The 19,126-nt window shown below is 37.3% G+C and overlaps 1 protein-coding gene across 1 annotated transcript in view; it reads right to left on the bottom strand.

The window, feature by feature from the left end:
* The window catches only part of ascc3 (activating signal cointegrator 1 complex subunit 3), a 683,087-nt gene that overhangs the window by 440,460 nt on the left and 223,501 nt on the right, over window positions 1-19,126 (bottom strand). The window contains exon 13 of the mRNA XM_039747862.1: window positions 6,954-7,025. Coding sequence (XP_039603796.1) covers window positions 6,954-7,025 — 72 coding nt within the window. The remainder of the gene's footprint in view (window positions 1-6,953; window positions 7,026-19,126) is intronic.

Below are 19,126 nucleotides of genomic sequence, written 5' to 3'. Positions count from 1 at the left end.
TCCTCATGAAAGCAAAAGAAAGCCCCCCCCAACAAAACACTTCTGATTTGGTTTAAACTTACTGAAAATAACGTCACTATACCCCAAATAATTTGCCAAATTTTAAGTTTTTACTAATTTTACTAAAAAATGAGTGCTGTTATAAGAATGCCAATTTTCCAATAAGTCATAACTTTTGAACTGTTAATACTTGGTGCATGAAATTTTCAATGATCGAAATTTAGTATTAGATGTCTAACATTTAAAGTAGTTGTTCCACAGTGGAATATCTGCCTATTTATGGCTTGCTGAAAATGATACAACTTTTTTGAGATTTAGAGCAACTTTTGGTCATCCATATCTCCACAATAAACCACACCTATACGAAATAAATCAAGTTTTCTGATTTATGAAACACTAACTGTTTTACCTGGCTTCACCCAGGAAATTATCTAAGACAATGGATCTCAAATATTGTGACACTGGTTAATCAGATGTATCAGAAGTAGTACAGTCATATGAAAAAAATTGGGAACCCCTCTCAGCCTGCATAATAATTTACTCTATTTTCAAAAAAAAAAGATAATAGTGGTATGTCTTTCATTTCCTAGGAACATCTGAGTACTGGAGTGTTTTCCGAACAAAGAGTTTTATCAAATGTGAAAAACTGGCTGTGCAAAAATTTGGGTACCCTTGTAATTTTGCTGATTTAAATGCATGTAACTGCTCAATGCTGATTACTTTCAACACCGAATTGGTTGGATTAGCTCATTAAGCCTTGAGCTTCATAGACAGGTGTATCCAATCATGAGAAAAGGGGTTTAAGGTGGTCAATTGCAAGTTGTGCTTCTCTTAGACTCTCCTCTGAACAGTGACAGCATGGCATCCTCAAAACAACTCTTAAAAAAAGATCTGAAAACAAAGATTGTTCAGCATCATGGTTTAGGGGAACGCTAACAAAAGCTATCTCAGAGGTTGAAACTGTCAGTTTCAATTGCAAGGAATATAATCAGGAAATGGAAGGCCACAGGCACAGTTGCTGTTAAACCAACTCAGGTCTGGCAGGCAAAGAAAAATACAGGAGCAGCATATGCGCAGGATTGTGAGAATGGTTACAGACAACCCACAGATTACCTCTAAAGACCTGCAGGAATATCTTGCTGCAGATGGTGTATCTGGACATCGTTCTTCAATTCAGCGCAATTTGAACAAAGAACAACTGTATGGCAGGGTGATAAGAAAAAAGCCCTTTCTACACACACACCACAAACAGTCGCTTGTTGTATCCAAATGCTCATTTAGAAAATCCAGATTCTTTTTGGAATAAAGTGCTTTGGACTGATGACACAAAAAATGAGTAATTTGGTCATAACAAAAAATCATGGGATGATTTGAAGCAGGCAATCCATGCACAGCAGCCATCAAATTTAACTAAACTGGAGAGATTTTGTATGGAAGAATTAACCAGTTTCTTTATTTTCGGTTATATTCTTATATATTATCAATGCTCTTAAACTTTCTGAGTACTGATGAAATAATCACCTGGAGCAGCGCAATGGCCAATAGGAATTGTACTCCCCACATCGGCATTTGCACAAGGTTGCAGATAAGATGAAGGGGAAAGGTTATATATGTTAAAAACCTCTCTTACTGGATCAGCTGCGTGAAATTTGACTACACTCATAGCCACGGAGCATGGCAAGCACTTGCTAAATGTGTCTTCTTTGACCTTTACATATCCTTCCTCCTTTCACTTCACTTTTGCAAGCAGTCTTCATTTGCATAAACTAGTATGCCCCATTTCAGGGGGACGCAGTGCATTAGAATTTCCCTCTCGCTAGAGCAATGTTAATGGCAAGTATCAACAAATAAAAAAACATGCATCAGGTAATTTCCCTTAGTCTACAATGTCACCAAATTTCAATCAAATGTGTGAGGCATTTTTGAGATTTTTGGGTATTTAGTTTTTCTATTGTTGTTTTTTTTTTCTCCCTACATATTAATATATGGAAATGTTCTTTCTTAGTCGATACTTATTAACCTAGGTACCATCCTGCCCAACTTCATCTTTTCAGCTAAACAGGAAATAGGTTGTGCTCAAAATATGCTAAATGCTAGATAAATAATAAAATGGGGAATAATACTAAGATTTTCCAGACTTTCTTTTTTTAACATATACAGTGTAGCACTACAATTTACTTCAAGAAAGATGCAGAAAAATAAAAATAATAAAACCAATTAAAATGTATACTAATCACCAAATATTTTATCTTCAAATTTTGAAAGGTACATTTCAACAAGTAATGAATGTAGGAAATATTTTCATTTGGCTACTGTACATGTATTAAACACTGTGAAATTGAAAAGATAAAAAATGTATAGGTACACATATTCTGTATTTTAATAGTCACCTTTAATGACACTTGAAGAATTCTATGTTTTCTATTATCTTAAATGAAAATACATCATTTTAACATTGTCAATGGACTATCAGAATGGCTTTTTAAGTATATTTAATAACTGCTTGAAACATTTACTAAAAGAGCTCACCATTAAAGTATTCTGCATGGTTATAATATATTTGTATATATATAGACAGATGTAGAGGAGATGTACTGTATTGATGTCACAGTATAATAAATGGTGGAGAACAACAGACAACGAATTAATGAAAATTTTAAAAGCAGATAAAAGAATACTTATAGCTACTAGACAGTAAAATGAGTTACAGAAGTGGACAGCTGTGAATGTCCACTTTCAGTTTTGCAGGATACAAGAGGCTGTATCTGATCTCAGCTTTCCGTAAGCACTGTTTAATGTTGTAGAATGCGGCATGTTTAGCAGCTGTTGAGGGTGACAAATCTGGGAAAATACGAGTGTGGTTATTTTCATATATAACCTAACTAACTGTGTAAGCAGGTAGTAGAAACTATTGAAATGTTCAAAAAAACTGAAATGTAGAGATGTCAGGTGATTGAAAAGAATTACTCTAGGCATCTCTCTCTTTGCTGACATGCTCACCTCGCTTGTGTATTAGCGGCAGGAGGAAAAGTAAAAGGGATACCATTTGGCTGATATGTTCACCTCGCTTCTGTATTAGCGGCTAAGTGAGCGACCTCCTTCAGGGGTTTCATTTTGTCAACGTGTCGACCTCGCTGGGAGGTGGAGCCCTTACCCCGATTCCATCTCTCACTTCTGGGCCAGACAGACACACACACTTCAACGTGTAGACATTTATACACAAGATGTTTCTGTTTGAGAAGTAACATTAAATGTAGTTTAAATTGTAATTTTTCAAAACACACGAAGAGAGGCCTACGTTTAGTGGAATTTGACCCCTGTGATCCCAAGATGCGGTAACTGCTGCTATCTCGGTGTCTGATTTGAAGTCCTTTCCAATTATTTTAGAGAACAGTTCAGCTACAAATTTCACTGGGTTTGGATTTTGACAATTCACAGGAAGACCTTCAATTCTAATATTATTCCTTCTGCATCCATCTTCCAGTGCAGCTACTCTCTCTCTCTCTGAGTGCTTTGCATTTGGAATTTGCAGCCATTGCTTTTCTGTCGAAAAAGACACTCGAGATCCATATGCGCAAAGCATACAATTATTCAAAATAAAATTATAATCGAGTGCATTTGTCTGGTTTAAAATTGTCCAAAATGTTTCCAAGGCAAGATCCAACCTGTGAACATTTCAATCAAGTTCCAGCCTCATTGGCCATATGTTTTGGGGGTGCACCAAATTACCATCATTTTGGACAAAAATCTTTAAATGCCTTTCAGACAGTCTTTGTGTCACAATCCACCCTAATCCACTAACAGCTGTGTTTGGTATTATTCCAAATGAGCTTAAAGTGGAGAAGGACAAACAAACTGTAATTGCCTTTACTTCACTATTGGTATGTAGGCTTATTTTGCTCAACTGGAAGAATTCTAACACCTCTTTTTAGTCAGTGGGTAACTGATGTTGTATATTATCTAAAATCAGATCTATAAAAAAACATTTTCAAAACCTGGCAGGATCTGATGCATTTAAAGCACTGAGGAAGTCAATTCTCTCTCCTCCTTTATTTATTTTTATTCATTTATTTATCTACATATGTTTACTATTAATAAAGTTTTTCTCTGCTAACCTAGTTCTCTTTCTCATGGGTGGGAGTTGATTTGTTTCAAACCTAGTTTTGTTAAAACTTGACTTGCTTGTATGGAATGTTATTTGATTTAAATAAAAATAATAAAATGTTAAAAAAAAGAAGTGGACAGCTGTTTCACTAAAATGAGAACTTGCTAATGTGCATATAGTATTTGCTACTACTGCTTTACTACTCATTGTTATCCAGTCCTAAGGTGTATGAAATAAAAAACAGCTTGTTAAGTAACTTGACCTGGAACCTGGTATTACACATAATTGACAGTATCACATAAGCTAAACAAGTTTTTTGTCTTTAATACTTTGTTATTCAGCTAATCAAAAGATATGGAGGCAGGTAATAAAATGGCACATCAAAAAGAAAAACAAAACTCCATGTCAAAATCAGCTGGTCATTTGTTAACATGTTTTGTCCTGAATTGGGTCATGGTGGTCTGCTGGAGCATATACCAGCTAGCTAGGGTGAAAGGCAGGGGAAAAAACCCTGGACATGGCGCCAGTCCATTGCAGAGCACACACATGCACATACCCACATACCAAGCACAAACTAGGACCAATTTAGGATCACCAACTCAACTAACGTGCATGACTGTGGGAGGAAACCAGACCACCTGGAGGAAACCCACACACACAGAGGGAGAACATGCAAGCTCCATGCAGGGAGGCCACAGGACGCAAGCCCTGGTCTCCTTACTGTGAGGCAGCACCACTACCACTATGCTGCCCCAAAAACCTTCAAAATGCTCACTTTATTATATATATTGTAAGGTTTCGAAACTAGTTTGGGACTCCCTCCAACGGGATGACATGCCGAAGAGCATCCCAAAGCGTGATCCCTGCATCTGTGGGAGACTGTTTATCAGTTTTTTCGGGGCAACCACAGACTCCCATCGCGGAAGCGGCTCACAGCTAAAGCAGATCCAACTCAATCGCTGTCGTGGTATAAGTGTTTGCTGACGATGTGTGATGCAAGGAACATTAGATATGTAGGGAACAGGACTACTTGGCCACTAACCTGACCATGACCGTGCCTGATTAATTTGTCTGTGTTTAAGAAATGGTAGATCCCACTAGTATAAATAACCATGCTGTTCCTGGTTTTGCTAAAGTACTGAGACTGAACCTCGTGTTTTGAGGTTCAAGACAGGGATTTAAACTTCACAATATTTTCAAAATACCTGAAACGTGATAAAATATGCATAAAATGAGTTTAAAATTAAATTATAATGCTGAATTACAACAATGAAAGAAAAAAGAAACGAATCAAGCTTCTAGAAGCACTGTATTTGTGGAAGATTAACATTTTAGTTTGGTTAGAATTTGACAGATTTCTTACATTTTGTGGAACTAATATATTTACTATACTGTGTAATATATAAAAGTAAACAAACAAAATACACATAACAATGTAACATGTTTTCAAAAGTAGAGATCAGTACCATTTACTACCGTCATTCTTTTGTAAACTACATAAGGTTGTACCTTGTTAACTTCAAACACATTGTTTTTTTAATAATAAAAAAAAAAAAACATTAAAAAAAAACTTTATCTGAGCAGACAGTATCACTAGGTGTGTCACTTCGGTTTACTAGCAGAGGTACTCCCTGAAACGACACTACTAAAAGGCATACTTAGGATACTGAGAATTACAAGCAGCAGGTTATCTCTTTTTAAATGTTCATAAATCTGCACTGTAATTTGGAATGTCTTTGGAACATACTATTGTACTTGCTATGTTTTTTTCACTTCACTGTGTTGTGTTTTCTTACTATGTGTTATTTCTTAAATAAAACTAAAAAATATTAAATGAAAAAATTAAATGAAAACTGAATATGGTAATGTCAAGATAGGAAGACCCATGGTTCAACCATTACACCAACTGAGTGAGCACTTGAGATGTCTGTTAGGTTTTGGGTTTCAGGTTCACAACATAGCCTTATGAAAACCAAAATCTATAGACAGACTACAGTTTAGGACTGGGAAGTGTTAAGAACAAATTTTGTTATTCAAACATAGGTGAAGTTGACCAGAGACTTGTACTATACATCCAATTTTAAATATTTTTAATATAATTCAAGGTTCCAATCACTGATTTCAGGAGCAAATGAGGCAAAACAGAAACAAACATGGATGAGGCAATAATCTATTATATCAAAAAAGTTATATGAAGAAACAATTGGATTTTTCTTCTATTATCTAATATTGAAGTTATTTCCACCAATTTTCAAATCATTTCCATGGGCAAGTATTCACTATCTATTTGAGATTTTATTTCTGGGCCTTTTTTTTTCTTTAGGTTGTCTGCAAATAGCAAAGAATTTGCCAGTCGTTATAGTCAGAAGGCAGGCAAGAACAATCAGTTTAAAATTGCAAATTTGCTTATACCATCTAAGTAAATGCCACCAACAATATAAAAATAAGACAAGATATAGCAGCTATGTTTTACTGTAAAATTAATAAACATTGCTTTGTGCTTATACACTTTGAATCTTAGATTTAGACATTCACAATTCAAGAAAGGCATTAACATTAAGTTTGCAAGTTTTTACACAGTTGGGTAAGTTTTTTATAGAACCTACTGTATTTTCACATTTACAAGACATTTACTATATATATTAAAGTATAGCAAAGCTTTAACTTCTTTAAGGAAAAAATGTAATTTTGATTAAATAAGTATTAACAGGATCTGCCAGGATCGCATAAAGCAAACACCGCAAACCAAGAAAATACAATAAAATGTAAAATGAAATTACATTTGATGCATTATCTTACTTAATTAGAAGTTATTATTTAGTGTGCAACATATACAATACAAACTTACCTGATGCCCAGATCTTATTTGCTCAAACACTTTATCATAACATACTTCATCCATGTCATGCAGATGCTGAACCTAACATTGAAAACAAAAAATATACTTCAATGTACAGATTGGAATTTTTAGCATTGTAAAACAAGATAATAGGGCAGTATGTGGGAGACACGTACACAACACATGGCCAGTTGTGCTACCTCCCAGCTCTAAAGTCCTGAGTTGAAAGTTGGGCCCATCTATAAGAAGTTTGCATTTTTTTTCTTTTCCCCATATCTGCATTATAGTTTCTTTCCAGCAACACTGGCTTTTCTCTCATAATTCAAAAATGTGTGGTATGTTGATGCGCTACTATAAATTGGCCTATAATTAGCGAATATGGGAATGTGTGACAGTGTGTGACAGGGTTGTTTCTGCTTTGTCATCTACAGTATGTTGCTAGTATACCCACGTCCTGCACTTGGCCCAAATTAAATAAGGAGCTCAGAAAAAGGATGGATGGATTGTTTAAAGTTTTTAACTTGATTATGTATTAGGTAAAGTTAATCCAACACAGCTGGTAAGAACCTACTGAACGGATGAGTTTTCAAAATAAATAAATGTATATATACACATAATGTATACACACACCAACTGGAGAAAAAGTGCAACTTAGCTACAATGGCAGCAGTTTTAAGAAGCTTCCACTGGATGAGAGATAGGTAAAGCGAAGATAGACAACAAATGTCTAGGGGGAACAAAAGGTGGAGGACATGGGGTAACAGAGTAATAAGGAAGGAAAGTATTGTAGAGACAGACTATGTGACATAGGGCCAGAGGACAGAAACAGGAGAACAGTGTAGAACATATGGAGGAAGATTCCAGAGCAGAAACCTGCTTGAGGTACAGATAGTCTGGTTCTAAAACAATGAGGTGGGATCTCATCTGGTTAGAGTATAATGTATGGACAAATTTAAATTGTATGTGATGGTGAAAAGGATTTTTGATACACTTTTTAATATTATTAAAGTCACTATACAAATGCAGGGCCTGGTGAATAGGCCATCAAGGAAGGCTTTAAAGTAGGTTTTGAAGAGCAGAGAGTAGAAACAAGACACATGTTTGGACTTTGTACAAAGCACTGAAGTAAATGAGTACAATGAACAAAATTACTCAGATCAAAAACAAAGAAAAATCAGTAGAGAGGTGTCATTTCAGCCCATCATTTTGCAACCATTTTACAAGTTTGAAGGGCATTAAAAAATGGGAACAATAATAGGAGACAGGAGGAACTTTAACTTATTAGAGAGAAAACATATATTAGATATTGTAATCTTGCAATCTTATTGTAATAATTGCATATTGTAATCTTTTTAGTTAGCCAATAAAAGGTGTCATTTTGCTTGACTTCTCACTAGAAAGAAAAAGGAAAGAGGCAGGCTAATAGGAAGAGAGCAAAAGTGGATTTTTTTCCTCTAGGTATTAAGGAAAAGGGATGTGCAGGAGGCCTGAGCTTTACGTCGGTCTGAGAATAGCAGCATTATGCAACAATTCAAAGACATGGAAAGAGACAGACATTCCATCCACTCTGCCGCCAACCGTAAGATAATGTCAAATAAATGGTCTCTTATGATTCTACAGGAATGAAGAAATAAGAGATGTAGGAGAGCTAATAAAATTGATTTTGGGGAGCATGTTTGTTTTAATAATTTCCAATCTGGACTACAATGAGAAGGGAAGGGATGGCTAAGCAGAAATGGACTCCCCAACACACTTCAGAATGCAACAAAAGTTAAACGCTGTAAGCTCCTCAACAAACTACTAATCATAGTTAGGCTGTCCACCCATTTTAATAAACTACACTGATCTAGCAGTTTCAGAACCCAACCATATTTGAACAATTGGGATGTTACTTCAGCCAAATGAAATTTAAGCATCAACTAAGTAACAATCACTAAATAACACTTCTGGACTTTTTGGAGGAAAGTTCAATATAAAAGACAAACTACAGTCCCACAAGCACAAGGACTATTCATGTACAGTGGAACCTCAGATCACGACCGTAATTCGTTCCTAAACTCTGTTCGCAACCCGATTTGTTCGTGACCTGAAGTAATTTTCCCCCATAGGATTGTATGTAAATACAATTAATCCGTTCCAGACCGAACAAGCTACATGTAAATATATATATTTTTTAGTTTTTTAAGTACAAAAATAGTTAATTATACCATAGAATGCACAGTAATAGTAAACTAAATGTAAAAACACTGAATAACACTGAGAAAACCTTGAACAGAGGAAACTAACATTGCAAGAGTTCACGCTACAGTTTACAAACCGCTCGCAGTAAACACTTTTTTTAATGAGCTTTAAGCACAGGGAAAAAAATGAACATTTGAAAAATCTGTAATTTATACAAAAACTAACCATAAACAACCAAGACATCTAACCTTGCATTAGTCGAGTTCTGGCATGAAGGAAGTGAGGAGGTTACAGTTTTGAGGAAGAGTCTGGCTCCGCGATGGAGGCATGTTCAGGTGTTTGGTCTCTTGTGATTTCTTGGGTTTCTGGTGTTTTTAGCTGTTTAGCTGGTGGATCAGACTTCGCGAAATAGTGGTCTAATGTGACTTACCTTTTCCTAAGCATTAATATTTTTCGGGAATGTGAGATGACATTGTCATTCATCATGTTTATCACTCTGTTCATAACCGCTTTGTCAGGGTGGTTCTTCTCGAAAAAATCCTGGCACTCGTTCCATTTTTCCATGATGGCTTTTATCGCATCACATTTTATAACCACCCTTTCCTCTTCTTCCCCTGAGGACTGCTCCTCGGTAAGCAACCTATGCTGCCCCTGCTGGAGTTTAGCGAGTTCCTCTGTCGTCAGCTCCTCCTTGTGATCCAGGACCAGCTCCTTGATGTCCTCATTGTCCACTTCAAGAACCATGCTCTTGCCCACGGACACAATCTCATCCACAACAGGAGACTCAAAGCTTTCTAAATCCTGTTCAGGAATGCATTCGGGCCAAAGTTTCTTCCAGGCCGAGTTCAAGGTCCGGTGTGTGATGTCTTCCCAGGCTTTATCAATGATGTTGATGCAATCATCGATATTAAAATGGTTCTTCCAGAACTCTTTCAGGGTCAAAGATGTCTCCTCAGTCACAATGAAATACCTGGAGAATAGTCCTTTGGTGTACAGCTTCTTAAAATTTGAAACAACCTGCTGGTTCATGGGCTGCAGAAGAGGAGTCATGTTGGGGGGGGGGAGGAATACGACCTTAATAAAGTCGTACTCCTCGACCATATCATTAACCAAATTTGTAGGGTGTGTTGGTGCCTTATCCATCAGAAGAAGCCATTTTATAGGTAGATTATTCTCTTCAAGATATCACTTCACAGAGGGAGCGAAAGCCTCAAGCAGCCATTCCAAAAACAAGATCCTTGTGACCCAACCATTCGTGTTTGCCCTCCACATCACGGGCAGTCTGGCTTTGTTTACATTGTGCTGCTTGAAGGCACGAGGGTTCTCAAATTGGTATACGAGTAGTGGCTTGATTATTACATTGCCATTAGTGTTAGCACACAGCAAAACAGTCCTGTCCTTCACTGGTTTACGGCCGGGCATAGCCTTCTCTTCCTGGGTAAAGTAGGTCCTCTTCGGCATCCTCTTCCAGAATAATCCGGTCTCGTCACAGTTGAACACTTGTTGCGGGATTTAGCCTTCATCCTCCACTAATTTTGTGAAAATTTTCACAAATACTTTCGCTGCTGCAGCGTCGGAACTAGCAGCCTCTCCATGCCTTACCACACTATGAATGCAACTTCCCTTGCGAAACTTTTCAAACCATCCTCTACTGGCTTTAAATTCCTCACTTTCGCCACTCGTAGAAGGATAGTTTTGCAGCAAATCACCATGAATCTTCCTGACTCGCTTACACTATCCCCTGCAAGTTGCTTCCACAATAGTGGAAAAATTTAATACTAAGATGAAAGCTGCAGTTGACATAGTTGCACCTAAAAAGACAGTTAAAAAATCTTCTAGCATTGTTATGCTATGGAAGACCCAAAGAGTGTCTGATTTAAAGAGAGCATGTCATAGAGCTGAGCACACACATCTGACCAAGAACAATGCACAGGGAGAGACTGAACACGTGCGGCTCAGGAACCGGAAGGGAAACGAAATAAAGCACAAAGAGTTCACAGCGAATGCACGCACATCTGACCGAGAACAATGCAACACATACGGAAATCATCGCCACGTACAAGCCGGAAGGGAAACTGGCTTGTTTGTCAACCAGGTGTGTATTAGTTCCGTAATACTAATGCTTTGCTAGGACATCATAATTGCATAACAAAATCTTCCATAAAAGTGCAAAACATTAACACTCTAATAACCAATCTCAATGCACGTAAAAAATCTAGGCAGTGCGGCATAAACACTAATAATTTAATTACAATTACTACTTTAGATGAACAATGTATTAAAACTATAAAAACAGATTATAGATTAAATAAAAAATACATACAGTGCGGCGTTAACAAAAATAACTTGGTTTCTGTTCCAACTACCAATAACACACATAGAATTCAGCTCTGCTCCTCCGAAACATTAAATATGGCACTATTAAATATTAGAGCATTAACTAACAAGATGTTTTTTATTAACTATCTTATTAGTGATAGAAAAATTGATTTTATTGCACTAAGTGAAACGTGGCTTAGCTCAGATGGCGCGGCTGTTCTAATCGAATCTGCGCCTCCGGATTACAGATTTACTCATGCAGATCGCCAAGGAAAGAGAAGCAGCAGTCTAGCAAATATTTACTTGAGCCGGTTAAAGTGTAAAGATGTCAGATTTGGTAAATTCAAGTCCTTTGAGTATCTCACCGTTATTATTCACTTTCTAGTATTATCCGCGTATAGACCTCCTAAATTTAATGCGTCATTCTTTGAGGAATTCTCAGACTTAATGTCAATTTTAATTACGAACTATGACACACTCTTAATAGTCGGCGACTTTAACTTTCATATCGATAATCAGTGTGACCAAAAAGTAAAAGAATTCATGAACCTCCTGGACTCTTTTGATTTGAGACAGCTCGTTAATCAGCCTACACATAAAGCAGGTCATACATTAGACTTAGTAATTATTAAAGGACTAAAAGTTGATGTAATGCAGGTCATTGATATTGGTCTATCAGACCATTTTCTTTTACTATTTAATATAGAAATAATGATAGAAAACATTAATGAGAAGCATATTGTTAAAAAATGTTTCTTTGACTCATCAGCAGCTTTAAAACTTACAAACAATCTAAGCAATCAGTCCATTTATAATGCTAACTATAATAGCGAGGATAATATAAATAGTGGAAAAATTTAATACTAAGATGAAAGCTGCAGTTGACATAGTTGCACCTAAAAAGACAGTTAAAAAATCTTCTAGCATTGTTATGCTATGGAAGACCCAAAGAGTGTCTGATTTAAAGAGAGCATGTCATAGAGCTGAGCATAAATGGAGGAAAACTAAACTAACTATCCACTATGAAATATTGAAGGTTAAAATAACAGAATACAATAACACAGTCCGTCTTGAGAGGCACTGCTATTTCTCTAAGATTATAAATAACAATGCTAGTAATCCCAGAATCTTATTCTCTATGATTGATCATCTGCTAAACCCAGGTAATACAAAGGAATGCCTCCAAAATACTTCCAGTGAAACATGTGGTTACACCTGGGTATTGCTGTATTTTTCAAACAAAAAATTAATGATATTAGAAACAATATAGTATATCTCCCCAACACTGCAGATCCTCCTAAGCCCCAGTACTCCGTTATAAACAAATTAAACTCTTTCACCAGGATAGATTTACCTGATTTACATAAAATAATTTCTCAATTGAGACCCTACATTTGCGTTCTTCACCCAATACCAACAAGTTTTTTCAAAGAAGTATAGGGCGTGCTAATTGATAATATTCTTGACATAGTAAACTCGTCATTAGATACGGTGGTCTTCCCGGACTGCCTTAAGACTGCTGTAGTTAAACCCCTACTCAATAAAAATAATCTTGACCCGTCTGCTTTTGAAAATTTTACACCCATTTCTAACCTGTCTTTCTTAAGTTAAATTTTAAAGAAGGCAGTCATTATGCAGTTAAATAACCACCTCAATAAACATGCTATTCTTGATAAATTTCAGTCAGGTTTTAGAACAAATCACAGCACAGAAACTGCACTCGTTAAAGTAGTAAATGACTTGCAGGAAAATACAGACAGAGGCCATTTATCTGTTCTCACCCTCTTAGATCTGATTGCCGTATTTGACATCATTGATCACAACACACTTTGAAATTGCCTTAGTCAATGGGTGGGCCTCTCTGGCAGTGTCTTAAATTGGTTTGAATCCTACCTGGCAGGTAGAAAATTCTTTTGTCAGTTTTGGTAATTACAACTCAGAGACACATGATATTCTATATGGTGTTCCACAAGGCTCTATCCTGGGTGCGCTGCTCTTTTCAATCTACATGCTTCCGTTTAGATTATCTCGGGGCACAATGTGAGCTACCACAGCTATGCTGATGACACACAGCTGTATTTATCAATTGCACATGATGACCCAGACACTTTTATTTCAGTAACACAATGTCTTACTTGTCTTTCTAATTAGATGAATAGCAATTTTCTCAAGCTAAATAAAGAGAAAACAGAAATTTTAGTGATTGGCAATAATGGATACAATGAGATTATTAGAAATAAACTTGATGTATTAGGATTAAAAGTCAAGACGGAGGCAAAGAACTTAGGGGTAACTGTTGATTGTAACCTGAATTTTAAATCGCATATTAATCAGAATTAGTTCACACTTTTGTTTTCAGTCATCTAGATTACTGTAAGGCGGCACGGTGGCGCAGTGGGTAGCGGTGCTGCCTCGCAGTTAGGAGACCCGGGTTCATTTCCTGGGTTCTCCCTGCATGGAGTTTGCATGTTCTCCCCTTGTTTGCGTGGGTTTCCTCCGGGTTATCCGGTTTCCTCCCACAGTCCAAAGACATGCAGGTTAGGTGCACTGGCGATCCTAAATTGTCCATAGTGTGTGCTTGGTGTGTGTGTGTGCCCTGCGGTGGGCTGGCGCCCTGCCCGGGGTTTGTTTCCTGCCTTGCGCCATGTGTTGGCTGGGATTGGCTCCAGCAGACCCCCGTGACCCTGCAGTTAGGATATAGCGGGTTGGATAATGGATGGATGGATGGATGGATAGATTACTCCTCTCAGGTCTACCCAAAAAAGACATCAATCGTTTACAACTAGTACAGAATGCAGCTGCTAGAATCCTAACTAGGAAAAGAAAATCCGAGCACATTTTTCCAGTTTTGATGTCACTACACTGGTTAGCTGTGTCATTCAGAATTGACTTTAAAATAGTGCTTATGTTTTACAAAGCCTTAAATAATCTCGCTCCATCTTATATGTCGGAATGTCTGACACTCTATATTCCAAATCGTAACCTTAGATCCTCAAATAAGCGTCTGCTTAGAATTCCAAGAGCAAAACTTAGAGAAAAGCCAAGCAAAATGACACCTTTTATTGGCTAACTAAAAAGATTACACTATGCAAGCTTTCGAGGCAACTCAGGCCCCTTCTTCAGGCAAGATGTAATGCCTGAAGAAGGGGCCTGAGTTGCCTCGAAAGCTTGCATATTGTAATCTTTTTAGTTAGCCAATAAAAGGTGTCATTTTGCTTGGCTTTTTTCTACATTCATAATGGCTAACACGGTACAACAACCTAGTACTAAAGAGCAAAACTTAAAAGAAGTTGTGAGGCGGCCTTCTGCTGTTATGTACCTAAAATCTGGAATAGCCTGCCAATAGGAATTCGCCAGGCTAATACAGTGGAGCACTTTAAAAAAACAGCTGAAAACACATTATTTTAGCATGGCTTTCTCATAATGTCACATTAATTTAATCCTAATACTATGTATATTCAATTCATTATAATAACTATTCATGGTGGCTCTAAAATCCGTACTAACCCCTACTCTCTCTTCTGTTTCTTTTCCCGGTTTTCTGTGGTGGCGATCTGTGCCACCACCACCTAATCAAAGCACCATGATGTTCCTACTTTGATGGATTAAAAGCCAGAAGTCTACATGACCATCATCATCAAGTCCTTCCATGAGAACCCTAAATACAATTAGGGACTGTTTCATTTATGTTAGGTAGAATGCCCATAGGGGGCTGGGTGGTCTCATGGTCTGGAACCTCTGCAGTTTTTATTTTTTTCTCTTCAGCCGTTTGGAGTTTTTTTGTCCCTGGCCATCGGACCTTACTCATATTCTATGTTAATTAGTGTTGTTTTATTTTAATTCTTACTTTGTCTTTTATTTATCTTTTCTTCATCATGTAAAGCACTTTGAGCTATATTATTTGTATGAAAATGTGCTATATAAATAAATGTTGTTGTTGTCGTCATGAACAGATGCAAAAGTTTGGCGAACTTTTTGGTCGTAACCTGATTTGTACGTGTTCAGAGACGTTCGTGAACCGAGGTTCCACTGTATACTGTTTCAAAAAAAGAATGAAGACATTTCCTAGTAAAGGCAATTTACCTGTTATTTTAATGTCTGCAATTACTGTAATGAAATTGTATTTCTTGGCCTTACGGCTTATAGCTGACAAGTCAGTAAAGAAAATTAAATCAGTTTTGAAAGGATTGGATTCCTTACTTCTTACTGCATAAAGAACTAAAATCAGAACCCTCATTTATTTAATGTTGCATACAATATATTTCATTTCTTCAAACAGTTTGACAAACATACATGTCTATCTCTCACTGTGATGCATATTTGTTTGGACATTAGAGAACCATTTACTGTACAAAATTAGACTTGTGCTGTTAAAGGAATACTTCACTCAACAATGACAACAGCAAAACAGTTAATCTTGTGTTTTCATGAAGAATGGAAATCAGAAAAGTCCTGCCACAATGTGCTTCACTGCATCATCTCTATTAAATAAGCATCTCAAAGTACATGATGCAGAGGCTTCTTTGGCTGAAGACGCCAGCGTGTGTGTTTTAATATATCTTCACTTGCTTGAGACCTCCAAACATTTCAGATTCCAATATAAAATGCTGGTGAATAAATCTTTAAACATACAAACAGGATTTGACCACTGATATCACCTCCTATACAGAGGCAAACTTGGTGAGCCACCTAGCTACAGATGTTTGTGAACTACCCTCTAATCTGGAAGCAAGCACAAAAAATTAAGTAGACATATAACAACTAAATGGCTGTAATACTATATATTTAGTCATTTAACCTAATTTTAACACTTGAGCCCTGAAGCCTAGCAAAAAAGTTGTAATGCAGGACCACCTTAAGTTTCTTCACATCTCCTCATCAGTATCTTTGTTTTCCAAATGTGTCATTCAGAAGCAGCAAGCAGACTGCTATCCTATCCCCCACAGACACAGCTGAAGTTCTCCCAGCTGACGTCTCTTTATCTGGGTGTGAGGTGCCTGGTAATGTATGTATTGGGTAAATAATATATCGTTATTTGGAATACATACATTTCATGTGTGTTCCATGTCTAAAATGAACCGTGTAAATGTAGGATGAAATGCAAGGAACGAAATGTTGAACACATAACTAAAACAGAAACTTTTTCATGTTATAGTAATAATTGATAAAATGCTGACCTGAACTGTATAATGTGTAAAGACTAGAGTCCAAAAGTCAAATAAACACTTTCACAAACCATATAACAAGACAAGTGTGTTTTTATTCAAAAATATAACCAAAGAAAAACAAATCATTCAATTTACATGTTACTGGAAATATGTAAAAACTGAAGCCCAACTATCAGTAGACAGACAGCCAACACACCTGTTTGGCTGATGCAGAGGTAAGAACTGCCACCACATAATCAAGAGGTAAGTGGTTCAAACCCAGGTTTTTCCCGTTTCGAGTAGTGAGCTGCTATTATTATTACTATTATATAATAAAAATATACATTTGATTTGAGTATCTAACACCCAGTATACATTTTTGCTAACTGTAAAAAAAAATATTGCTGAAGGGATATAACCAGACATACAAACGCTGCGGAATCATGTCTTCTTGGTATCTTGTTGTCAATTAAATTTTTTGTTATTCAGTTTTATTCTTGAATAAAATCACACTTGCTTTATTATACCTTTGTGAAAGTGTTTATTTTATATTCCAGAAACCACTTGAATGACATTGCATGCATGAAAATTTCATTATTTTAAAATGTTATGTCATTTGGACATGAGTTGTTATTTGAACATTGTTTTTTTTTTTCCGATCTTACCCAGTCTTCACTTTATGGTGCATGGTACTGAGAATTCTGACTGACTTCTTTTTCAGCATATACACCGTCAGCATGGCACTGCCAGATCTAAACACTAGTGTGGAGAATTGCTTGTGTACTGAAGTGACTTTAGCTGCAGGTGGAAGTTCCACTTTATTTATGATGCCAAGGAGAGCTATACTGAAAGTGCAGCAGTATATTAGCCAGCGAAAGTGACAGGAAGAAGTTGTCTTTTGTTACAATTCTGCCTTTAGCTGGAAACGGCTCCACAAGCTTTATGATCACAGCCTCAGAAAGTCTTTCTCCCATGAGACAACTACATATGTACATTGTCTCCAAATCTGCCACAATCCAAAACTTTATGCGAAATTTGTCAGGCTTGGTTCAGATGTATTGCAAAAAAGACAACAGACATGGTTGGAAACAGTTGCTCATCAACAGTAATATGTTGCCCTGGGTTTTAACTCAAAACAGTTCTAAACAAAACATGGCAGATGTCCAAGATAGCAGCAAATCTGTTGTTTTCCACATGTTCTGCCCCAGTGTCTTTGTTGTCAAATCGCAAATGCCACGTGATATTCTGATAGCAGTGACAGGGCATCATATCTTTGATTGCCAGTACAACAAATAGTTCTGACCATTCATCAACCAGAGAACCAACTGTGGTCATTGCTGCTCTTGTGAAAAGAATGGAGATAAATGCCATCAACTCAGAGAGGGAGAGGAAAGTTTAGCAATTTCGTTATACTACATGAAATTGCCTGAAAAAATAAAAGTGAACTTAAAAAAAAAAAAAAAAGAAAAGGAAAAAGACAAATCAAATGTATGTTTTTTATATAATAGTAATAATAATAGCAGCTCACTACTCAAAACGAGGAGAACCGGGGCTTGAACCAGTTCTTCATTACAAGACAGCAGTTCATACCTCTACACCAGCTAAGAAGACATGTCAGTTTTCTATCGATTGATATTTGGGCTTGGCTTTTTACTCATTGACATATAAATTGAATGATTTCCTTTTCTTTGGTTATATTCTTGAATAAAGGAGCACATGTTTTGATATTAAACCCTTTGGGAAAATATTCACTTGATATTTGGACGTCATTTATTGTACACTTCAGATCAGCATTTTGTCAATTATTACTATAACAAGAAAAAAGTTTCTGTCTTAGTTATGTGTGCAACATTTGTTACTTTGCATTTCCTGTCATACGGCATTTACCAAGATCGTTGTAGACACGGAACACACATAAAATGTATGTTGTGGAAAGCAGCCCGGACATAGATAGGCAGATACCGATGGTTTACACCCAAGCACACGTTTATTTATATTTACAAGTGTGCACGCACAATCCACTCACCCTGCACCAATCACCCTTAGTCCAGGCCTCTTTCTTCAATGCCTCTCCTTCTGACCGTCTCCACTCCTCTCCTCCAGGCTTCGCCCTCTTCCACCCGATTCCAGCAGCCGAATGGAGGGAGGTGGCCCCTTTTATGCGGATATGCTCCAGGTGCCCCTTGATGAACTTCCGCCGGCACTTCCTAGTGTGGTGGAAGTGCCGACTGAGCACCCGGAAGCACTCCGGGCATCCCTGGTTTTCCTTCCCCCAGCACCTCCAGGTGTGGTGGAAGTGCTGACGTCCAGGACTCTTCAGGCATTTGGGCACCCTCTGGTGGTGACCACGGGCCCCTATAGGGTTGAGCTTCCATGCTCTTTCCCGTGGTCCCCACACCAACCAGGGCGGCTGCTCTCTCGTGGTCCAGAGGAGGCATAGTCCCTCTTCCGGTTCTTCCAGGCGTCCCGGCTGGGTACCGCCCAAATAACGATATATTATTTACCCTGTACCAGTGCATGCTACCCAACCTGACC

Source organism: Polypterus senegalus, chromosome 3, assembly GCF_016835505.1.
Source record: "Polypterus senegalus isolate Bchr_013 chromosome 3, ASM1683550v1, whole genome shotgun sequence".
Classification (NCBI taxonomy): domain Eukaryota; kingdom Metazoa; phylum Chordata; class Cladistia; order Polypteriformes; family Polypteridae; genus Polypterus; species Polypterus senegalus.
The sequence above is the reverse complement of the archived record's forward strand: the minus strand, read 5'-3'. Positions and strand labels throughout refer to the sequence as shown.